This window comes from Nipponia nippon, unplaced genomic scaffold (genome assembly GCF_047370975.1).
Source record: "Nipponia nippon isolate SJK-2023a ecotype South Korea unplaced genomic scaffold, ASM4737097v1 scaffold_3, whole genome shotgun sequence".
Classification (NCBI taxonomy): domain Eukaryota; kingdom Metazoa; phylum Chordata; class Aves; order Pelecaniformes; family Threskiornithidae; genus Nipponia; species Nipponia nippon.
The window spans coordinates 31,093,669-31,120,148 of record NW_028262347.1 but is presented as its reverse complement, the minus strand read 5'-3'; the positions used below and the strand labels follow the sequence as shown (position 1 = coordinate 31,120,148).

Genomic DNA, 26,480 nt, shown 5'->3' with positions numbered 1-26,480 from the left:
AAAAAAATAACAAAAACAAAAAAAACCCTTGGATTTTATACTAGACATAACCTTTGAATGTGAGGAAGAAAATAAACTGTAGCGGATAGATCAAGGAAGATAAGAACAGAATAATGGTCTTGAAATTTGGCTAGGAAGACTTTGGTGAGAAAAGTTTCAGGCGAATGGGCAAATCAAACTGAGAGTGCCCATGACAGAAGAGTAAGCCAGCAACATGAAACACTGATCATAAAAAAAAAAAACCACACACAAAAGTTCAGTTATTTTTATAGATGGAAAAAGAGATTAAGCAAAATGAGACACATGCTAAAAAGACAACTGGGATCAAGGACAAGTTTCTTTAAGACACACAAGAATAATGAGTCACAGTAAGGGTAAAGAGCCACATAAACGATTAAAAACTCAGAAGATTAAATAAAAGAGGATGAATAAAAATTCATTAAAAAAAATAAAAGAGGACAGAGAAATAAAGTTGACAATAAACTGTTGCATGTGTGACTAGAGGAAGAAGGAGAGACAGTTGTAGAAGAATAGGAGGTAATAAGAGGGAAAAGGAGGGAACCAGGAATCACCTTTATCCCATGGAAATCACTTTATTTGTGTACAAACTAATAGAGTTGAGAGAAGAATCATATTCATGCAGAGAATTTATGGAAATGTTTATATTTTATTTGGTGAAATCTTTAATGACAGAAAAATCTTGAAATGCAGTTGTCTTCTGATGTTTTATCATTGTCTCTTTTAAAAGTGGTGTAGAGATTGGGAGGAGTATAGGGCTTCTAGGAGTTAATAACAGCATGAAAGAAGGGATGTTACTAGACAGAGAGACATGATGCAATTGCATGCTCAATTAGGCCTTCTGTTCAATGCACAATGTGCCCTTTCCCCATTAACACTACTACTTATTACAATGATTATTGTCCAGAAGGAATTTTCCCTGGGTTCCTCCTCCAACAGCATCCAGGACAAAGGAAGAAAAGGGGAAGTGCCTGAGGAAACAACTGACATGCAAAATGTCTAGGGAAACAGAGGGAAAGCAAGAGATAAGCAGGTTCAGAAAATGTTCAAATGGCTTAAGTTTTTCTCGTCTCTATTGCCTGAAGAAGTGCTTTTCATGTATGCATGTAAAAGCACTGAAACTCTTCTAAATAGCTGTTCTCCCTCCTCCTCCTCCTCCTCCTCCTCCCAGGTAGGAAGAGAAAATAAAATTTATTGGCTACAGCAGACTTTAATTCCATTTTATCTCATCATTTTGACTGTAGTAGTTGTTGCAGCTTTGCCTCCAAAAAGACTGGAGTCCTTTTGAACTCTCCTTAAAATGGCAGTGATGGCAGTAGAGAGTCCTGCTCTTCCAGCCATGGGTACCACCAGGCAACTGTGAACACAATTATATGTACATATATATACACACACATATGTATAATTATATATATGTAATTATACACATATAAAAGCATATCTAATAATATAATATATACTATATATTTTATACTCAGTGAATATATGTCTCTGTGTATATACATATACCTTTATACAACGAAATCTCCATATGTTTTGAGGACAAAATAAATAAAGGGAATTGGAATTTAAGTTAGTAACTTGCTTCCCAAGATTATATCTAGACCCTCTTCAAATGGCTATCTCTGCATTGCCAGCTGTAATCACTGAAAACTGATGAAAATTACTTGAAAACTATGACATTTTGAAAGGCTGTGATTGTGGAAAGAAATTACCTTATACTTGAGCCTTCTCTTTTCACTTTATTACCTTACTATGGGAGCTTATAACTGATGCAGCTCTATATCTCCAAGTTTCAGTTTCCTCTGTGGTACACAGTAAAGTTCTGGGCTTCTAACTAGCCCATTAGTCTATTAAAATTAAGAGATTCAGCCTATTGCCAAACTGTAGGTCTCAGGAACAATTCCTGGCTTCCAGATCACCCCTGGTCCATCCTAGTCCTATGTTAGTACAAGACCCATGAGTACATCCTATCCTCTCCTTCCATTCTTCCCTTGGAAAGGAAAACCAAGTATACAGAGGCTGGAAAGGAGGCACAGCATGAGCTACGCAGAAGCAAAGACAAGGGGCGCGTTATGGTACATACATGCTATGTAGATTAGACACCGTTTCTTTTCTAACTCTATATACATTTCCAGAGCTCTGATGTTTTTAATGGAGTCATGAGCTTCCTCCTAGAGAAGAATTTTTAGGTCAAGTCATCTTGAAATTACAGTCACAAGCAACACATCCAAATTTTGTTTTCTCACCCGAAAACAACATAGGATGGGACTAATCTTTCCATATTAAATATCTATGCTATGGGCATTCACACAATCTAACAAACGAAAGCCTCATGAAATTTAGCCATTTCTTCAAAAGTTTGTTTAACCTGCTATTACAATCTTCCAGTGGTAGAAATACCATAACTTTCTTGCATAAAAAAATACATAACAATCCTTTAGTTAATAATGTGAATATTTAATGCATAACTCTTAACAGTTTAATCCAACCACTTCTAATCTCGTATGTCTTCTAAAACTATGAGGAGTAGTTAATCACATCAATCATGTAGCAAACTTTTACATATTGAAAATTGTTATCAGATCTCCTCTAACAATCTTATATATTTTCTAAATGTTCCTGTTCCTTCAGCCTTCCCTCATCTAACCACTTTGTGTGCACCTTTTAGGTACACTCAAAAATCAACCTGCTGTTCTTGCTGAGGCTTCTCCATTTCTGTACTGAACAGAATCATTATCTACTATGTCCTAAAATGATGTTTCTGTTAAGTAATTAAATTTGGTTTCTGTAAAACTATCATATTCCTGCTTGTTATTCACTTTACGTTGCACAAATTCCCCCCACTCCATTCTCTTTTCTAACAACTCGTAGCCAATTATCTTATACCTTGCAATTTTCATGACAAATGTGATGACAAGAACGATGCCTCTCTGTGAAGTAAAAAGCACATGACAAACTACCTTATCATCTCTGACAGACTACCTACATTGATGCATCAGTACAGGAAAGACATAGTCTACTCCAAATTTTTCTTTCTTTCTTTCTTTGTTTTAAGAGAAGCTGGATTCTTTGACTGGATATTTTTTTACGGAGGTTCCTTGGAGGAAAGGTTTGCCCCAGTCCATACTACGGACTGGGAAAAAAAATTATATTCCTACTTTTTGTACTGTCAGATACTATTATACTCTGTTTTGAATACCAACTCATTGGGATTATATCGAATTTAGCATCTCCCATTCCAAGAGGATTACTGACAGCATATATGCACTGCAAGAAAAAAAAGCTCTAGCTTATACAGATGTCAGTGCCATACATTCATCAGCTTACTGACAAGAAGTCCCTAGTTTGGGGATCAAATCTAATAAATGTTCCCAGTGCAAAATCTTGCATCTGAATCTTTCATTTAGACAAACTGCATAAAATCACATACAGATTGGTAGTTCCCTATTGAACTTACATCTGGAAAGGCTGATTTACATTGATTATACCAACAAACATATGGAATATATCAGAGTCATACAAAGTAAAATTGGTTATCTAGTTCTTAACAGGATACAGGTGGTTGAGAGATAAGTGGAACTAAAAACTTCTCCAGTACATTTGGTCAAATATGTTCTTATAGTCATAGGCTATAGCATATTAGACATTAATAATGACATTAATTCACTTCTAGAAGTCAGTGGATGCTGGTGAAAGAGCAATCTCAGACAGATATTACTACTAGCCTCTTAAACATACGTTTTATCTCCCAGTAGAATGCAGTATAAATCTCAGAAAAAAAAAAAAACAACATAGCTCTAAATGAAGTGAAATAAACATAAATTAACTACTTAACATATACTTCCCCCAGGCTACAAACTCTAGAACTCTCTGGTTTAATTTATTTTTGCATATTTCCACTGTAATAAAATAGAAAAGACATGTAAAAAAATTACTTAACTTGAATATTATATCAGAAGAGTCACCAATGTATTTGCAGATTTGCTACCAGGGTTTTCAAGACTACTGGTCAACTTTTTTTTAAAGCAATGACCACAGAAAATAGAAGATGTTAGAAGACCAGCTATGAATTATTTACAGCTATATTAACTGTATATTATACAATCGTATATTCAGTAACATATCAAAATCCTGAAACTACTGTTTCATAATATCTATATAAATCAAAGTATGTTGTCAAGACTCAAGAGAAAATTCTATTTGGTGTTGCTTCTGCTACAGGCATTGCCCGAAAGATGTAATACAGTGGTTGTGGAGATGCTCCATACTGTGACAAATCTCCAGAGCCTCTTCCAAAGAAGAGCAGAAAAATGACATCTGCACCTATTATTTTTAGTGAGCTGTGGAAATGTGTCAGGTTTTCAGTCCCTCATACTGTCATTGCTGTTGAGCTTTTCCATTTTCACAAGGACAAAGTTACAAGTACTGTTCCTGGGAGCAGAGAAGAAAACATGTTTCCAACAGGACTGAGACAACAGTGTGATTGTTAGTATTAAAAAAGCTTAGAAAAAATTACAAAACACAAGGTTATTAATTTGGGGATTTAATAAGAGCTTTCCTAATTTTCTAACAGCCAACATTCTCAGGAATTCTCTTTAGCTTTAACGTACATTAAATATGGCAACTTAACAATACTTTCCTGGTATTTATGTTTACATACATTTGGCATTCTTTAGTTTTTGGTGATGGGTCCCCTTCTTCCTTTTGACAGTCTGAATGTCTGAGTTCCTGCACAGCCAGACAGGGCTTCATGATAATGTAGTTCTTAACTGCATTTTGCGTGTCTGAAATCAGATGGTTTTAAACTTACCGGGGGCCTTGATCTGCTGTAGCCAATAATGTGATACTAACGGCATTCTGATATTATGCTCATGTGAGTGTGATTTGGTGACTCATGTAGTCAAGACTTAAAGAAACTTTTAAAACAACGTTAAAAGTAACTGATGGTGATTTGATAAGAAATTGAGACTCACTTTATTTTAAATATCCAAAGATTAGTATAATCAGAACACGGCTGAGATGGAGTGAAGATATATCTGTGTGAAACTGGAACTCCGTTCTGTTTTGCAAATGTGATTTCTTTTGTGAAGCTCCAATTTGAACCGCAGGTTTTATTTTGGAATTTGAGATTCACGCTGTATTGCATCTTCCACTGGGGACTACAGACTCCGTTTGGTAATAAGATCTTTATACCTCATTTAATTACAGTATCTGAAAAGCTGACAGGGAATAAACATGACTAATGATTCTGATTATCTCTCAACTGCTGACCTATCCAACAATCTCTCTGCACAGAACCTTGCAGGGTGATCACAATTGATGATGTTTACATGTCTGACATTAGAAATAACTATTGTAGCAAATCACACTTGTATCTGTGCAATACTTTAAAATTGAGGTAAAAACTGAAAATAAAATAGCTATATTCAATTTAATCTGAATTTCAGGGGCAATTTCTGGCAAATTTCTTGTTTTCAGAATAAGTGAAACATTTCATTCTTTCTGCAGATCTACAGGGATACAAACCCTGTTTTCAGAGACGTCCTGTTCATGACAATATCTTTGTTGTATAACTTTACCAAACAAAGCCCAACAAGAGGGAAAGCAAAACAATTTAAGTTCTCCAACTTAATTTCTTTTCAAATTTGCATTTATTGCCAGCCACTGTGACTGTCAGACGGGGAGTTTCAGGTACATCAGAACACCAGCGCAGCAATCATTCCTTGTTTTAAGAGACATGAAGTTTATTCCTCCAATCTGGTTCTGTTTAATCTAAGCAGAATTTGTCTTCAGTGAGTAACGGATGTTTGGAATTTCTTGTAATTAAAGTCAGTGTGTTTAAGCATATATTATACACTTAATTTATATTTAGACTGAAAGTTTCAGTTGCCTGTAAAGTGACAACACAGAATCTAGGTTTGAATAGCCGAATCATGATTCATTTCAATTTATTTTTCAGTTCTATTCCTGGCAGACCTATCTTATACCTCTTGATTCTTGACAAATTTGGCAGGGTTTTTTTCTCATTCATGTATACACCACTTATACATATATATAAAAATGCATTTATATGAGTAGATATATGTATATATATGTGTTCTATATCCAAATTGAAAATCCATGTACACTACATAAAATATTTAGAAGGGCTTATAAATTTAGCAAAACCAGGGCCTTGTCACTTTCTGTCCTTACTGTAGACTGTCACAGCCAGTGTTCTATATAAATTTCTTCTCCAGAACAAAGCAGCTCTCCCAGCATCATATGTTAAATAATGTCTACAAGACAATTGCACTGAAAGCTGGTCACATGCCTTAATATCAGGGATACTCTTCTATTATCAACCATTCTTCAAATATGAACCAGTGAGGATACCTGGGAGACAAGGAATGATTCAAATACAAATAGTTTTCACTCATTGCTGTTAAAGGTGTACTCCTTACACTCCAATGATGTACACCATCCTTAAGCTAACTTCACGTACATATAAGAAAATTCAAAGAACAATTTTTGTACAGTAAATGACTCAAAGATTTAAGCCCCCAAAAGTTGCTGGATGTTTGCCAAAACTTCAGCATGATATTTTTAATTGCTTCTCATGAACCATCTAATTTGTTAAGAAGGGTGACTCGTGTGCCTACACATAAGTGACTGGTGCTATTTTAGGGAGTCTACTGAGACATCCTCATGACAAGGGCAGCTATAACACAATGCTCAAGAGAACTGTGCCCTTCTGAAACTGTAGCTCATAAGACCAGACAGGATAACTAGGACATCTAAAATGCAACTAGACAGGTATGTTTAAGCAACTGAATCCCACTTATAAAGCCTGTAAAACTTAGAGTTTTCCTTTGGAAATTAAAGGTTGTAGAGACAGACTTTTTTAATTCGTCACTCAACTTTCAATGGTTTATTATAGAAGACCTTGGATTCAAATATGCCAAATACAAATTACATAATTTTCTTTCAGCACTGAATATACAACACGGAAAGTGCTCATAGCAGGAAACACTTTATTTCAACCTTTAAAGAAGTAGCCACTAAGAGAAGAAGCAAAAAACATTCTTCAGCAACATATGCTAATCTCTTGCCCTTGTCCTGGCAACAAGCACCTAACTCTTAAGCACAGCAGAACAGAATTGAGCAGCTAAAAGATGAAACTTGCCAGAACCTTCTTAAAGTCTGGTAAAAGACAACCGTGGGCCAAAGGTTGTCCCACATATCTTGTCATGTTCAAAATGATCTTCACATGCCTGTGTATGAAGGGATAGTGTACACAGATCTGTAAATATTTCTAAAAGACTCCTCAAAATCTGTTATGTACATCAAAGGATACATAGGAACAGAACACAATTACCTATGCAGAGGCTCTTAGAGACTAACTTTAGCACGGGTACAAAGATGTATAGAGGATACATGAGCACGTCAGGGAGAATAGAAACATAATTTCCTAAAACATTCCCTAAAAATTCACAGAAAAGAAGGGGGGTTATAGGATGAGTTACACTACACTGCACTACACTATCTGATTAACCGTTGATGCAGGTATTTCTACTGTAATTGGTTAGTTCTGTCCATGCAGAATTTTTAAGTCTTCACATTAAATAATGAGTCTCAAATCACCTACAAAATGGTCTGGCTTTTCTTTTTCATCATCATCATAAAAATTTGCATTATCCACAGAGAAATGAAAGGTACGGATGTTGCCCTGTGCTTTAAGGTTTGTAACATTAGGGGCTTTCACTTTACAGCCCTGTAACCATTCACTTGTAGCACTGAAGTCTGCTTTTGACTTTGTAGTCTTTCACTGACATACCCCAAGGCTGCTGTGGCAATACTTTCACCTTGTACTCGCAAACACTCTTGCCCTCCTGGCCCTGCATCATCAAATTGCAAGACTTTGATATGTCTCTGATGTTGGGTTTCTCGTGAGAATGGATTATGACTGATGTTTAAAGTCACCGTTTCTCCTCCCACCCCTCTTCCACCTCTCACTTCTTAGGTTTTGGTTTATAACTTTACGATCAGGAATATGTAGAGCTTAGTAGATAACATTAGTAGATAATGATTAATTAAATATCCCAGAAGTAATATCCAGAAATACACATGCACAGAACTTCACAACCAGTTAAATGACTGCAACATCTGCACCTGATCAATGTGCTGCAGTCAGCACCATCAGCACTAACGTGTAAAAGAAACCAGCAGGGAGACCAAGTTGGTCCTGCTGTAACTGTATATTCACTGTGTGAAGTGTTCAGGGGAATATCTGTGGCACTGGAGAAAATGATGGGAAGAGGAGTATTGCCTGGAGATATCCCAGCCTCTTCCTTTCGGTCTGGCCACTGGTGTAGCTTTCTGTTCTCCTTCTTTGTCTCACTCTCTTTTTTTAATTTTTTTTTTTTTTTAATTTTCAAAGAAAGCTATCATTGTCATTAAGAGTATGTATACCATCAGCTATGGACTTCACAGGTAAGCCTGTCTGCTCAGCCTTTGAGCAACACAGACAATACTCCAGATTTTAAGTCCTCCTCTACAAAAATCAGTAGATATGTATGTAGCATTCCTGATATTTTTGCCCATGTTTGGGTAATCTTAAGCATGAATGATGGAAAGAACATTAAGAATGCTACTAATTATAACAGTGAAACAGTTTAAGTCTATGTGGCCCAGTCAGAAGAAAAGTAATTTTGAAAATTTCAATATTAACTATACTTTTATATTCTCTGAAAAAAAAAAAAAAAAAAAAAGAGTATTTGAATTGACACAGGGAAACATTTTGGTTAAAAAGTCCTCAGGCATTTGTTATTACTTCAAAAATTGACCCAAAGTTTCAGATTCTATGTAGTAGAAATCCCAAATGATCTAACTGAACCTGTTCAAACATCATCAATATTTCCCAGCAGAAGAAGACAAGAATTAGGGATGTCTTGGTAATCTGTCAGGAAACTAAAGCTTTCTTTAGAGAAATACAGAAACTCGACCAAAGAAGCAACATCCTAACAGGTTCATCACATCTCTCAAATAATTCAAAATGTTCAAGATTTTTTAGATAAATAGTTTGAGGAAACATAGAAGCACAAACGCTGCAGCCAAACATCAGAAAGTGTTTTCAACTTATCTAAATCTGACAATGTAAAAACATGTAGTTGAATTTTGCCTTCATATGGAAGGAAATGTAGAAGTTCACTAATTCCCTTAATTGCCTTCCATACATATGACAAAATTTAACCCTTTTCTATCCCATGTGAGAGAGCTCTTTATAGAGACCAGCAATAATAAAACTTACAGAAATGAAAAATATTCTGGTACCTAAAAATTCCTTATGTTATTTTTGCCCTTTTCTTTCCATAAATTGGGCTCAAAGAGTTAATTGTGCTGAAATAAACATTAGCATAATGCCTAAGGATACAATTTTTTTACCTGGCTGTGGAGTGTTGGCAGCATAGATGCTGAACCTAAACTGTAGAATAACTCATTAGGAAATATGAAATAGCTGTGGCAAGATTTACTACAAATATGCTTGAAGTGTTTTTAAAAATTAATATTATGCTCCTATGCTTGGCTTAATTAGCTTTCTTCTTCATTTACAAAGCGTATCTGTCTGGTTGATGAACTTAGTCTCTATTCCCCATTCTTGAAAACCTGTTTAATTAAAGTTTTAACTACTGCATAAGCTTTAGAAACAGTAGAATGCCTTTTATTACTAGAAAACTAAATCCTTCTTTTAAATATGATCATACCTACATATACTACATCAGAAATATGACAAGACATGCTCCATAATACTCCTGAATAGACAAACGATACTGCTACTTTTAATTATACATGCCATCCATTTCCACTATGTTGCATGTAGGCAATTTTGGGGTTTTTGCACAGAAAATTGCACTAGCAGTGGAACTGTGATTAATTTAGCCAATCACCAAGTCAGTCCCCTGAAATCTATTAAAGGTCACCTTTCTTTTTTAGGTATGTACCTATTTCTAATCTGTTCATTGATTTCCTCATCCACTGTTCTATTCTTTCTCTTTTAGAGGTCCATCACTTATTAGACTCCCACCTCTACTAGTAGGGCACTATGCTTTGGTTTTCAGTTATAGCAAATCCTATCACAATCTTTTTTCAGCATTTATCACTTGCTACCCTTCATGCTATAATAAATGATTAAATCATAGAATCATAGAATGGTTTGGGTTGGAGGGGACCTTAAAGGTCATCTAGTTCCAAACCCCCTGCCATGGGCAGGGACACCTTCTACTAGACGAGGTTGCTCAAAGCCCCATCCAACCTGGCCTTGAATATGCTAAATACTAATTTATTTTTGATATATATACAAAATTGAAACCTAGTTATTAGAAATGCTATCAGGGATATACCTGAAGTTCTAGAAGTACATGACATACAGTTTATCGTAATATATTTTTGGCTTCATGTTAAAAAGCTTGTGGCATAATGGTCAGTGAGCAGAAATTATTTGTGCAATCACTGCCAACAGACTACAGTAAAGCAGAAAATATTTTTGGCTCCCCTATGCACAGATGCTGGAGACCCCGCTTAATGACTTGTTACCCATTATACCCAAAATACACTACAGTTTCATCATGCAATTTACTTCACAGAAGCAGAATGTCAACAATAGTCAGTTCTATAATAATGAAAAAAGATAATAGTCATTTTCCCTCCTATTCTCATTTGAATCTCATAACCACCAGGGTGATCAATTTCAAAACCTTATTAGTTCTGCTACTGTGAACTATTCAGGCCCTCATTTCAAGATCAGTTTGCAGTGCAAAACTATGGAGGCAATCTTTTTAAATGAGCAATTTACAATTAATATTTCTGCCAACATATATTTGCAAGCTTTACATAATAGCAAACACAATAATTTCAAAATTTTCAAATTAAAAAATGGGCAGTTATTGCTTATGGCTGACAAACAGTGCTATAAAATATGCACTGGCACCAATGAACTTTGTCAGGATGCAAATCTAATGAGGAAAAGAAGCAAACAAATAGAAAGCTTTACACTATTTTTCTAAATTTAAAAAAAAAAAAAGGGGGGGGGAGATAAAGCATCATCAGTTCATCCTGTGTAGAGTTCTGTATCCATTACTCCACTCAGCAGAAAAACATGGAATGTATAAAATCAACTATAAATCTTTAAAGAGGTGACATTTTTTATATACTTTGCATATGTTCTTATCCCAAAAAGTGTTTTAACCAGATTTGTATTTAGACTAAATTGGCCTATTTCCCTTAACATTAACAGAGCTAAGATGGTTCATACCAGCTGAGACTCCGATCCTATGAGAGTATGTTCAGATGATCACAAATGGCAGTGTTAGTGCATTTTAAGAAGTTACTGTGCTTCAGCTGGAGTTGGTAAGCAGACATGTGGTCCCTGTCAGCTCATTATAATGCCAAGTACATGGTGTTCATTTAAGCTGCCTTCAGCAGTTCCAAAAGGGAGCCCAGGTGAAAGCATTGGAAAAATGAGCATTTAGAAAGAACACTTTGGAGGTGAGCTATGTTTTTTGTCATATACAGCATCAAAAGTGATGTAACTGCTGTTGTTTCCCTACACGAATGCAGATAGAAATTAACCTTCTTCATTAGACTGGAGTAGTATCATGCACGTGGTCAGCTTAAATGACTCACATGAGGGAGCAGTATCTCCAGCTGTGGGGGATGGAAGGACGGCGGGGGGCAGGGAGACAGAGAGTATAGAAATGGAAGGAGAGCAGAGAAAAGCAGTAACTTTAAAAACCACTAACTCAGTCACTTGCAGTTACCTGACCATGACTTGATTTGAAATTAAAAGAAAGACTGCTTAATTCTTCATTCAAAGGAGACAAAGGAATTCAGTTAAAAAAAAAAAAAAAAGTCATCATTTGGGACTCTGAAGCCAGTATAACAATGCAGATAATGAAACAACCCCATACTGAGCCTAGCTCGCAAGATGGTTTTCTACTCATTATTGGTAGGTGTATACAACTCTTTCACTGTGTCACTGGCTGAGTTCAGTACCCTAAATATATTCAAGTAGGATAGAGAGGACTTTTGCACTGCTGTAAAATGAAATAACCAGTAAGATTTATTTACATTATTCAGAGTAGACTCTTCTGTTTCAGCATGCTTTCCTTCAATTTGCAAACATAACAATATCCCTGATCCTAATACTGCTCAAGCTAATAAAAATTGTCCTTTCGATTTACAGAAGGAAAGTGCACAGAATTACCGGGTTTGAACCTTGTTTGCCTTCCAGCACATCTAGAAAAATCTGCTGCTGACAAACACATGAACTTATTCATTTTCTGAGATGAGGAACCCAGGGAGTTCAGTTAATGGCTGTCCCACACACTTATATGACCATAAGCCTACAACACCATCTTTCATCCTGACTTCCTCTTCTATAAAATGGGTTTAATACTATTTCCTTCCTCCTACCCCCCATCTTTGTTCTCATAAAACTGAGCTTTTAATGCCATACATATAGATGAGCATCCGAGTTGACATGGAGCTCAACTTCTGTCCAGAAACTACTTAAGCAGCCATCTAAATGTTGAGAAGATGAAGTCCTAAACTGCTCAGGCCAAAGACCATTTTTACTAAACACACCTTTTATTCTGATTCCTAAGTATGGATTTTGGTGACAAATTTCAGACCACCAATTACATTTGTATCCGTAGCTTAGAAAGCAAAAAGGAAATAACTTGTGAAAATTAAAATACGTGAAAGCATTTTATTAATTATTGGATTTTTTAAGTGTTAGTGCATTTTGCTCACTGTTTTTAAAATCTTCATAAAGACAACCCATTGAGCTTCCTATTGAGATGATTATACGTGTATGCATGTCTTTTCTAACTGTCTGATGCCTTGGCAGCAAATCAACTTTTAGTGAAACAGAAATCAAATGTGTTTCTTTAAAGAGAAATGGCCACAAAAGACATTTTCTCTTAAATGAGATGAATACACTGCATTTGTTTAAGCTTCTAACAAAGACAACATTCCTCTAAATGTGTCGTAACGCATTTGAAAATTAGTATTAGATATCATAGAATCATAGGATAGTTCAGGTTGGAAGAGCCCTCAGGAGGTCTCTAGTCCAAACTCCTGCTCAAACCAGGGTTAGCTACATGATCAAGTGAGGCTGTTTAGGGCTTTATCCAGTCAGGTCTTGAACACTTCCAAGGATGGAGAGCACAGCTTCTCTGGCAACGGCCCCACAGCCTGACCATTCTCATGGAGAAAATTCTTCTTCCATCCGGTCTAAATCTCTTTTGTTTCAAGTTATGCCCACTACACCACTATGTCTGGCTCTACCTTCTTGCTAACCTCCCCCTAGGTACTGAGAGCTTGCTGTTAGGTGACCTCAAAGCCTCCTGTTCTCCAGGCTGAACAAGCCCCATTTCCCCAGCCTCTCCTGACAGGGCAAGTGCTGCAGCCCCTTACCAGCTTGAGGACTTGGGGCCTTCTGCTGAACTTGTTCCAGATTATCAATGTCTTTCCTGCCCAATACTGGACACAGAAGTCTGTGTGTGGTCTATGACACGATGGTATATTTTTCTTTTCCTAAAACAGCATTTGTGTGTATCACAGACCTGTTCATAATGTTTGTGTTTAAAACCTGTCTAAAGGCCTCAACATCCTAGAAAATAATTTCACAGAAAATAAAGATCTGCCTATTAGTAGTATGATCCATTCTTACATCGGTCTCTACTCCAGTACATGGAAGCCAGTCAGAAGTGAACTGGTGACTAAAACTCTTCGGGATATTTGCATTGCAGAGAACTTCACAACTGACCAACGGTGGGATAAAACAGCAAAAGTTACTTGCTCTCAGGTGCTGGTGTAAGAACAGTCCAGACAGGCCATGATACTTCAACAGTACTTTTCCCAGCTCCTCTCCCAGATTTCTGTTCTCCATCTTTGTACTTTTCAATGATAAAGACATAAAGTACTTGTCTGCCTCTTTTCTCTTAATTCTATAATGTATATTAGCACAAGATAGAATGGTACTTCACACAGGTACAGCTAATGCTGGCATTAAGTGTCTGCAGATACACTTCCTGCATATACTGGAGTATACTTCACAATAACCATGGGCTGCATAACTACAGAGATTTATTAAAAGCCATGAGAAATGTTACTCCAAGGTGCCTACAGAGCATTTAAAAAACTTCCCCACAGTTTATTACTCTGGCAGATTAAAATAGTCTTTGAACACTACTGAGACTCGTTATGCACAGTGTTCACAGATATACCATCTTAAAAGAGATGCCGCTTTTTGCAAATTAGAGTGCTGCTTCTCTAATTAAACAAAAAAAAAAAAGAAAAAAAAAGAGGAAATAATAAAAAAAAAAAAACCTTTCTTCCTCCTGTAGATGCAGCTGTCATTTGTGTCTTGGTTCAGATAATATAATAGAGAGTAGCCGAGTACATATTGCAATTGCAATTGCATACTCAATTTTTAGTACTTCTGGGTTTAGTCTGAATAGTAACTCTGTGAAAACTAGTGTTATTGATGGTCTCTCTTTTATTGTGTCTTAGTGTTGCCCAAATCAAACCTCCTCACTTCAGAGATAATAGGATATGTTGTTTCTTTTTTCTGTAAGCTAACACTGCAAATTCTGTACTATCTCAGAGAATCATATTACATTGTCTTTTTTCCTTTAATATTAAGAGTTCCAGAGGTCACACTGGGTCTACATTGTAACTCCATTGTTTTCAGTTAATTTTGACAAATGAAACCAACTGAAATATCAGAGAAATTGTATTGATGATACACACGATCTTTTAGCAATCTTACTGCTGCTATCTGTACTTTTAAGAAGAAAATGTATCTTTAAAATGTTATGGATATTAAAGGAATGAAGACCTTACTGCATGGAGCAATGAGTAAATACTGCTATAATATTAACACTCACACTTTCTAATGTGGAAAAAAAAAGGTTTTTTCCTGAAATTCAACTTTCTATTCTTTCTGTCTCTTCGTGCACTTTCCTCAAATATCAGGCAACCAAAATCTAATGCAAAGCAAAAACATTTCTCCATACTTTATAATGAGTATGAAGAATGCCAAATTTTAGAAATCCATCTTTGCAGACCTTCATTACTGGGCCGAAAGATCTATAGAACCTTAGAAATTCATTATGGACACAGAAAATCTTCATCCTGGGTTTGTCAGATTGGTTTTATAGCTTAAAGACACTGTACCAATATACATTCCCATCATTTGTATTTACAGAAATGGAGTCCAGTCATCCAAGGACTCTGCATATGGAAATGGAGTCAAAATCAATGGAAACTCTATTTAGGAGACTTGCAAGGATCAATGCTGATGCGTCATGACAGAGCAGTATAGCTGGAACCAAAAAAAAACTTTCATTGGCTTAAAAAATCCCATCAGTACCTAACAATAGTGTAATGCAAAATAAACTGCATAAGTCCTATGAGATATGCATTCTGTGCATGTGGCCACAAAATAAAAATATTTTGGAAGACAAAGAGTTTTTCATCTAAGGGGTAGTTTGACTGCTACTACATCCTTTAGCTACATAAAGTACAAAGACAGAACAATCTGAAGACTGCAATTAGTCAAAAGGAAAAGTGTTCCAAAATTAGTAATCTCTGAGGACAGTGCTGGGTCTCTGTAGAGTACAATCAGTTCTTATTTCTGTCGATCCCACTAGCACTCTTGTCAATGTGGATCCCCACACTCACAGATCTGTACTCACAACCCAAAGACAAAGACAATGGACTTTGAGGAAGAAGGGAATAGGATACAGACATAAACATACCCTGTATATCATGTTCAACTGTGATTCCTAGTCTTTTGAAGTCTTTTACTGATATTCCATTTTCTATTCTAACTTTGAGTCATTGCAAGCAGTACCTTACCACATCACCAGTACCTCAGAACAGTTACCAGAGGTCTTTGTGTGTATGTCAGGGTAGGGGTGAGGGACGGAGAGGGAACAAGAAGATTCTTACTACAGCACTAATGAACATAAAATTATTTCTGTGTGATTAAACAGCAAAGGTCTGGATGCATTTCCTGCCAGGTGGTTGCCCTGAAGATGTTACGTATAGAGACATTCTTGTGCCACAACACTGGCAAAGTCTGAGTTTTTCTGAAGGCTATTCTGCTTCCTAGAGGCAGACAGTAATTTTGTGGTATAATCTAATACAAGTTGCTATCAAGCAGTAGAGTCTCTACATGAAGACAGCTGTTTTGTTGGACAACCATCCCTGGTCCTCAGTGAAAACAAATAGAAGACAAAACTACCTGATGAAATTGAGCTAGTTCAGTAACAAAACAGTAAGAAAACTTGTTGATTGTCTTTTTCATACTGAAGGGATACTGGATGCCACCTACTCTCTGAGGAAAAAAAAAAAAAGTAACCACACACCTGCATGGAGTAGTGAACAGTTTGTTTGAAGCTGAAAGGGTTCTCCAACAAGTGGACAGAATGGCTGGATTTTGGTTATATTTTAAGGCAGTATGGGATCTTTGACTGGAAGAAATATAACAACCTGCATGAACTTGACAACAGGAGTACATGAAGTTACACTGTGATTGCTGCATTTAATAGCTGCTGATGGGCCTTATTTCTATTAATTCTCCACTCCTTTTTTTGAACCCCTTTATATCTCTGTCCTTCCTAACATTCTATGGGAGTAGTTTCTGCAATTAATGATGGACCTTGTAGTAAAAGTTGAAAAGTTACTGAAGCTTGGTTTAGACCTACAGCCTAATACATAATGATCTATCTCTGCATTGTGATGCTTTGAGAAACAAGGAGTATTTCCTTATTCACATCTGCAGAGCAGTTTTGCAAGATGCAACACTTAAATGCAACATCATCTTCATAGAATCATAGAATCGTAGAATCGTTAAGGTTGGAAAAGACCCTTAAGATCATCGAGTCCAACTGTTAACCTATCACTGCCAAGTCCATCACTATACCATGTCCTCGAGCACCACATCTATCCGTCTTTGAAATACCTCCAGGGATGGAGACTCAACCACTTCCCTCGGCAGCTTGTTCCAATGCTTGACCAACCTTTCGGTGAAGAAGTTTTTCCTAATATCTGACCTAAACCTCCCCTGGTGCAGCTTGAGGCTGTTTCCTCTCATCCTATCCCTCGTTACTAGGGAGAAGAGACCGACCCCCACCTCGCTACAACCTCCTTTCAGGTAGTTGTGGAGAGCAAGAAGGTCTCCCCTCAGCCTCCTCTTCTCCAGACTAAACAACCCCAGTTCCCTCAGCCGCTTCTCCTAAGACTTGTGCTCCAGACCCTTCACCAACTTCGTTGCCCTCCTCTGGACACACTCCAGCACCTCAATGTCCTTCTTGTAGTGAGGGGCCCAAAACTGAACACAGTACTTGAGGTGCGGCCTCACCGATGCCGAGTACAGGGGCACTATCACCTCCCTGGTCCTGCTGGCCACACTATTCTTGATACAGGCCAGGATGCCATTGGCCCTCTTGGCCACCTGAGCACACTGCTGGCTGAACCATTTTGCTGAACCATTCGGTCCTTCAGAACACTGACTCCTAAGTAGCCTAACGATATCCCTGGACAAAACTTTTTAAAATTACTCTTCCTAGGGGATCACAAATAATTCTTAAATCAGATACAGTATTAAGAAGCAAACAATGGTATGCAAGAAACAGAATTGGCACACCAAGCTCCTGCAGACCTGTGCAACTGTGACAGACGGAAAAAAAATTAGTTCAGCAAATTACTGAACAGACTTAAATCATATTATTATTATGATATATATTATATTATAACTATTATATTATATTATATTATATTATATTATATTATATTATATTATATTATATTGCATTATATAATGTTACTAGTTTAATCCCAGTTTTGGTTTACTTTGCATAAACCTTCATTTATTTGTGTTACTGAAAACATACCATAACTCATCTGTGGTAGATTACTATAGATTTTTGAATTTCCACTAGTGCATTTAAGATAAATGAGTTTTAATAAGTTTAATTTCAAGTTATTCAAAGTGTTTTATAATACCAACATTAATTTTTAACAAATTAGATTATATCGACTTTTAAAAGAAGGCCTCCTTTGGAAGAATTATCATTTAAACAATATTCAGGAACCATTGTAGTGATTTCCTACTTAAAGTTAATTGTCCTGTGAATCCATGGAAGACAAAACAAAACCTGATCTATGGGAGCTACACTTTGCAATATTGTCTATATACAAGCTGACCTACAGATTCATTCTCAAGAGGTAAGTGGTCATTTTCTGTCTATTCTTTAAATTCTTTTGAAGAGGAAGTTCTACTAGCTTATCCAAATTAAATTATCTGTTATAGGTTTGTGGCATGTACTACACACTTTCAGGGATTTACAAGACACTACCAAACTCACTTCACCTGGATTACCAACTAGGCTGGAAACAAGAACAGAAAATTGAAATGCTAGAATTTTTATTCAGTGAGTCTGTAGCATTTTTCAGTCCCTCAAAGCATATTTCAAAAGGTGAAGTACTATGGAGTCCATAATGTCTGACTACCTGAAAAATACAAAATGAAAGGTCAAAATGGACCCATTATAGATCTCTCACCGACATTCCTTTTCAAAAACTAGAAGTCAGTCATTATTATTTTCAAAATGTCACAATTTTTATCTTATTTAATGCTTTTAGAAATGAAGAACTGAAAAAAAGATTTTTTTTCTGATGTGGAGTCATAACACCTGAACTCAAGTCAAAATATAAGGAACCTTTCCTACAGTACTAATGGCTCTGCCTATTTGATGTTCCATTGCTTTCAGTAATTAACAAATAGTAAAATGCTAACTCATTTATTTGAATTGACAACATGAGAAAACACAGCATTCTTGTGATAAGTTATGCCTAATCATGCACCAAATAGATCAAATAAAAAAAATTCATTCATCTATGAAAGCATAACTACAGACTCACAGACCACATTGCCTATCACCTATCTCATGGAACACTAAATGAAAATACCTTCCAACTCACAATTATTTGCAAGCCTTTCTTCACAATGGAAGACTGGAAAACTCACCATTGAAAGCCTGTATTAATTAATTGTCACATGACAGCAAGCAAAATTTGCAGAGCAACAGATACACTTTGTACATTGCACTGACCTTCCAGATAAAATGTCCAACACAACACAACTCTCTGTATAACCACCTCTTCTCCACAAAACCATTGTACCCACAAACAGCCCCAAAAGTGCTAGAACCCCACCATATCTAACTGATGATTCCCACTTTTCTGTACCCTGGAACTGTAATAACTGCTCTGCAGTGAGACTGGATGTTTTCTCAGAAAGAAGGAATTCTTATTGATCAATGGAGTAGCAAAAGGCTTAAAGAAGTGGGGTGTTTAGCATACAGGCATATATACTCCGCTTCAAAGACTTGATATCTTGATAGGAATCCTTGATAGGAATGAGGATGTTCACATGTTCCTCTAAGGTCAGTATATATTAGTTTTGCATCACGTTTCACCCATACCAAAAAAGAGTCAGAACAATAGGGAAGAGTCCCATACTTTCAGACACATTTTTGTACGCGATCCATGTTAACTTTCAATTTCATTCGGAGCATCATTGTATGCTGATGAGGAATAATTCAATATATAAAAATATATAGGCATAAAATCTTAAGATATCAAAACCAATTCTTTTTGGTTTGTAATAAAGACTGTCTTCAGACATCAAATAGGAGTCGAAATCTTCTATTTATGTTTTCTATACATGCTTTCAGTCACAAATATCCTAGTCATATACCTGCTTGCAGTATCATTACAAAAATAATACATATTTTAGAAAAATCTTGCCACCTTTGCTGTTTTATCGTATTATCTAAGTTTTTGCTTTACCCTAGTGCCGTGAAAAGTGTCAAGTATTACATTTCCTACACATACACAATTAAGGGACGATAATATGTAATAAAACCTTAAGAAGTTATAATAGTCCAATAATTTATTCTTTAGCTAAAATCTAGTTTCTACAGTTAAAGCAAAAGGCTCTGGGACAATTTTCATGCACTCAAATATTAAAAGAAGCACATCTGAATTACTGAGATTAATATTTCTATCAATAAATTAATCTAACCGGTTTTACCAAAGTCAAATGAGGATCTTTGTACAGTCTGCTGTACCCATGAGTGATTCACTAACCTGCAGGCTCATCAGTATTCTGCACACACTCTCACAGCTATTGTGCCCCACACCTTTGTCCATTTGGCCAAAAACACCCACAGAAGTTAATGAAAAGTTCAGAGTCTTAAAGCATTTGAATGTACAGCATAATTAATTTCCTACAGCTGGAATTTAGGTTATTAAATGTCTTTTGTATTATCAAAAACTACATTCAGTTTCAAAAATTCAGACAAATATGTTAATAATATAGAACAGTGAAAAGTAACACATGAAGTTACCTTATGTTGCTATCTCTTTTTGCCATTGCTACAGAAATGAATGAGGAATATTGAATCATGAATACCAGTCTTATCACTTATATGAATTAGAGCACTAATATCAACTACATCAAGGAATAAGTACCTTCTTAAGGACACAGATCTATAAAAGGTATCACTCAGTAGCAGATACTACTCCTATGTTTTTAGCTCTTTAAAGTGATATCTAGTTTTAGCTGTAGATGTCCATAGTTTTTGGACATCAAATTATCTTCTTAGTGTCTGTTATTTCAGCTATTTTGCTTCAACAGAAATGTCAGGATTTATTTTCATTTTTCAAACTGAGATGATGCAGAATTTTTCAATAAAATAGAAATTATATCAACTGCCTGAGGGGAAAAAAAAAGACACAGATATATTCCATAGTGCCCAAAACCCCACCAGTGCTGCTATTAACTACGGCTCATTGAAACCACACTCAAATTGTTGATTTGAATTGCAGCTGCCAAGTACTTCTTAAGTATTCACTACACCAGAGCAAGAATCATTATCTAAATTAATTGAGTCTCAGTCTGCCATATTGGCTGAGAGCTCCCAGGGTCATTTATATCTTAGTGTGGGAAACTGGGGACTTACCCTCCCAGTTCTATGCCAATTCTATTCTGTACCTGGGAAAAAGAAACCCTTCCAAACAAGCATTTTCATCAAAACAATACTGTTCCCACAAAAAATTTTGATTTACATTTACTAGTAATTTATTTCCAACCAGCCCCAGCAGGAAGGCCTATCTGTCAGAGTAAACCAAGTCTTGAAGTACTCTAGAGTCTACTCTTGCTACAATTTTTTTTGATAGAATAATTTACTCCCAATCAGTTCCACCATATTTCCTACAGATTCCTATACACTGCAGTGAAAGCAGTCATCTATGAGGGTTCTTTGTCTCAAAAATAAAATAAAATAAATTTTAAAAACCCCAAAATCTGAAACAAATCAAAAAAACCCAACCCCTAAAAAATTCCTACTTTTATTTGCCAACCACAGTATGAGACAGCAGCTGGACTCTCTAATGAAAAATCACAGCCCTATAGTCTTATTGAAAAAATGCTGTACAATTACCTGCCTTGATACGTGACAGAGATATTCTAAGAAACAAGCATTATTTGCACCCATGTACCTTTCATGAAAGAGTGAGTAGTTTTGTGTAGCATTTCTCCTCTCATTAAAAAGGAGACAGGTACAATGCTGACATCCCTGTTAAGAACAGATAGAAAGAAAATACTAGAAAGTTCTCGTTGTCTAGGATACTGATTTAAAATCCACTGAAAAGCTGCACTATTCCTATAAAGACTCAGAGACTAAGGCTTAAAATACTTACTTGATAATGTCTCCTTCAAGAGCAATCACTCGTTTAATGATCTTCTGTTCAGGGTTTCTAGGAGACCTGAGACAGGGGATAAGGTTATACAATCAGTAATGTTCCCGTTGTTTTAAGGAAATGAAAAGAAATTCCACAAAGAAATAGACACTATTAAAGTCATTAGGAGATTCCATGTTCTCCTTGATATAGCATCAATCATGATGTTCCACCCTGACATGAAGCTACTGTAATCATTCTCATTGAAAACCATCATTGAAAAGCAGATGCTGAAAAATCAAGATGCTGCTTACAAACACCACAATAATCAACATACCTTTTATCATGAAAAATACACTCCACAACATTCAAAGTAGAATGCCCCACTACCAATGAAGAGAGTACCTTTGCAAATAGATTAATGTATTAAAACCTGAATTCCCCATCAAACTTTAACATCATATCGTGTTTAAACATTCATGTCATTCATCCACTTTGGGAAAAAAAAAATCTCCCTATGTTATATTAATATCTATCACACATTTAGGTAAGCCTTGCCAAAGGAAATGTGGAAGTTTAAAAGAAGTTGTAAAATTTTCTGAAAGTTTCAGCTTTACCCAAAGCTTCTTAATGCAATACCATGTTTTAACTTCAAGTTATTTTCCTATAAGCATGTTTTATTGAGTGGATTCTGATCATGCATTACATAGTATTATAAGAAAGCAAAGCTGAACTTGCATGCTCAGCCTGAATACTTTAACTTTCTGGATGCATATTAATAGATAGGACTACTAGAAGTGTTATTCTACCATAGTTTTGACAGGTTAATGTAGACATGTGCATCATAAAATTTCTTTCTTTTCTATATACTTTACCTCTTTTTTTTTTCAGTCTTCACTTTTAATTATTTAACTATGCAAACTTAGTAGAGTGCTTTCATGTTATTTAAAAAATTATTTTTATTTGCTGCTTGTATATAGGGAAGTCAATGGTTTTGATCAACAAATCAAAACAAAAAAATTGTTGACAAAAGTCAACAAATGGTTTTGATTTTCTGCTGATGCTTGGGTTCTGTATATTAGACTCCAAGTACAGACTGCTAGACATGAAATCACAAGAGCTTTATACAGTTTTCATGCCTAAAAACATTGGCCATGCCATCCCCACAACAGACCTGTACATTTGAGCTGAACTTTGGTCAACTGGTAGCACACTAAGATTACACTTCCCTAAAAAGCAAAGCTGAGATGAGTCTGGATGAAAAACTTTTCTGCACTGTTGCATGACTAAAGGCATTTGCAGTTCACTTTCAATTCCAGAAGTTAAAAAGAAAAATAGTTTCAGGCTTATTCAAATTTTTTTAATATGAAACCAAAAAAGTATTCCAAACATTTTAAAAGTGGTTTGGGCTTTTTTGTGTTTGTCAATATATTTGAAATATATTTATATTTCAATGTAATGAAACAAAATTCAAGAAGCATAAATTTGAATTTCAAAATATCAAATAGTTTCACTTTACAGTTTACTAAGCCTGAAAATACTATTTTCACAAAGCAGTGTGGAGCAGTGAACATGAATAAGGACCATACTTTGATTCCCTAGTCATCACTGGAATTTTCAAAAGATATCATTTACAGTAATATTTTATTTAGCATTAATTTTACCTAAAGAGTTCTATATTCCAGTTCAGTCTCGTCTTTCATGTTGTTTATCAGGCTGAGAATACACATTTTTATAACATTTTACATGTCAGTCTTGGAAGGAATTAATCAATTTTTAGATGCTCATATGATTGAAATATCTGGATTATCCACAGCACTTTCTGTTGCTGCTCCCTATTAGGCTTCAACGCACACTCATTCGAGCATTGACCACCTCTCTTTCTCAAGCAGAGCACAGTCTAAGAAAAAACAACACATCTTTATTATTACAAGCTATTATAAATTAAAAATATTTAATTGATTTCATTTTTAATTCATTTAGGCTCAGATTGTAATATTTTCATATAAAATTTAAGGAATGGAAATAATAATGTGTAACGTATGTGATGAACTGTGCATTTCTCAAAGACTGAATGAAAACAAATTTTAAGTTTACTCTTACAAAATTGTGTTCTGATTTAACATCTTAATTTCAAAGTTTCTTTGAAATTCCCCATGTAAGCATTTTCACTTGATTAGTATGTACATATTGTAATGTAATTACTAAGCTCTCACTTAATTTGCCTTCCTTGTGCAAAAAATTGTAATGACGAATAAACATCACTCTAAATGTGAGATATGAGCACTTGTTCTAAGTGTGGTTACTTTTCTGCCAGTAATGACAAATTAAAGCAAAACACATTATTTATCAGAATGACTTCAATGAATTCCTTGTAGATAGTTATTATAAATCAGGAATATTTTTAGTATTTGAAGCCAGAATAGTTTAAAAATAAACTTTATACTAACGTTCTGATTAAAATTCATGAAAATGGCAAAGGACTGGTAAGAGAGGGAGCAGCAAGCTCAAATGGGCCAGTAACACAGGCACTCTTAAAACAAGGATTTTCAAGAGGCAATCAGAATGTTTCATTCAAGAGCCACAGTGATTGAACAGGAGGTAAGAGACTAGTTCTGAAGTGGTGGATATTGATGCCTTCCTGAAAGGCTTTTAGTGTAACACTGGGATTTCATTGATTATGGAAATCACAAAACCATGCAGATATAGGCAATTTGTCTTTGAAATTTCGCAGCAGGTATGGAACAAATTAAAAAATGAAGGAGAAAAAAAACCCAAACATTGTAACGAGTAATTGTTTAGTACTTCTCTCTCACTGATATCAGAGTGAGGTAACAAACAATAATCTTGAAAATTATTTATTCAAAACAGAAGGAAATAGAAAAGCAAAATAAACTGTTGATTTAACTGTTTGCACCTCTCCTAACAGTGTTTTTTCATGCTCCTTATATGAAAGGTCATATTCAGGCATGTTCCTTTTAAGTGATATTGTGTGGGAAAAGATGAGATTTCTTACACGCAATGAATATATTTTGTCTCCCAAAGATGTCATTCAGAAGATATAAAGATCATTAATATGAATTAATAACAACCATCCATACATTTACCAGCCAGACCCATATCTGCTGTTTCACAGAGCAGTCACCATTCCTTGACGATTTTCTAAATTAGCCTCTCAAAAAGTTAAGATTACATTTTTCTCAGTAAAAATATTTCCTCATCTACATATAACCATTTTTCACTATGCATAGATTAGAGACATCAGTGCAAGTAGAAACAGTAAGAATGACTATGAAAATCTCAAGCACATTACAAGTATTAATGCACAAGTAGCAGCTAGCAGCACATCAGGAACGCACTAGGAAAAGCATCTCTGGAAATTAAATCCACTTCTTAAAAGCAGATTGAATTCTACTCCACTCATAGTCACTTTTCCTTTTTCCATGAAGAAAAGCAGAAAACAGGCAAGTCTAGCAGTGTGTCCCTCAAGCCATCAAGTTTGAGGATAATTCATTGTTACCAATTTCTCTTCAAACATCAGTATTCTTTGTTCAAGCACCTCAGGAGAATGACCACAGTGTAATACAAAAAGAAAGCAATGGCCTGTGTAGCATCCAAGACTGATAAATATTTTTTATTTTATCTGTCAAAGCAATTCTTTAAACTTCACCTACAGATCACCTGATGCTTGGCTGCAAATAATAGAACAAAAGACCAACATTGTCTCTGTCTGAAATACCTTCCAATAACAGGACATTTCACTCTGCCTTAGCAACAATTTCTAATTTGTTCCAAACTTTAAGCTTATGCACAGTGCAATGAAGAAATCCCAGCCTCATGCACAAAGACATGAATCATGACATCAAAATCCAGATTCAGAGTTTTAAGATAAACAATTTACCAAGGGAAAATTAGACATTTGGTATGTATTTGTTTGTGGTTTTCCAGATGCAGCCTTTGCAACTCACCATAAGCTACCTGCCACAATTAACTTCTGGTAACAATCTTAGCTCCTTCTCCTAAATTTATATGTTTGTCTTATTCTGTATTGACTTTCAGCTCTATAGTCCTCATCCCTCAACCACACCTAGCTTTCATTAAAAACTAATGAGCGATTCCACCACGGTAAAAGAAGAAAAACAAATGCCCGTATCATGAGGACATCATTAATTTTGGATTAAAGCCTCTTACGTTTGGTCATTTGTTTTAAAAGGAACTGAGAGAGTTAGGTTAAGTAGAGGTGAAAGTAGATCACCCCAGTGATTAGGGAAGATTCAAATTCTGTATTCATCCCCAGCAAGTACTTCAAGATACAATATTCTAACCTCCTGCCTAAGCACTATTCTGGGGCAGGTCTCCCTTTATCTATACAATTGATACTGCTGAAAAAAAATGCAGACTACATAGGAACCCTCCTCTCCCTACATACACTTTTAGTTCTAAAGTTAAAAGATATGCTTTAGCAGAAGAGCTGTAAAGAGTTAAACTTCCTTTTTAAAAAAAAAATGCTTTTCAGAGCTGAAGACACACTTGCATGTCAGCAGGGAGAGAAAATATTGAGATGATGAAAACTGGTCAGATAGCTTCAGCTGGGTTTTATCAGTTATGCATCCCCAACACTACAGTCTGAAATAAACTAATAATTGACAAGTTCATAAGAAGAG

At 35.6% G+C, this 26,480-nt stretch overlaps 1 protein-coding gene across 4 annotated transcripts in view; it reads right to left on the bottom strand.

The window, feature by feature from the left end:
- Window positions 1-26,480, bottom strand: part of IMMP2L (inner mitochondrial membrane peptidase subunit 2) — a 480,274-nt gene that overhangs the window by 134,739 nt on the left and 319,055 nt on the right. For 3 of the 4 annotated variants that reach the window (XM_087766618.1, XM_087766617.1, XM_087766616.1), the window contains exon 4: window positions 21,838-21,903. The exons of the other annotated variant lie outside the window; for it this stretch is intronic. In XM_087766618.1, the coding sequence (XP_087622744.1) occupies window positions 21,838-21,903 (66 nt within the window). The remainder of the gene's footprint in view (window positions 1-21,837; window positions 21,904-26,480) is intronic. 4 annotated transcript variants of the gene reach the window in all.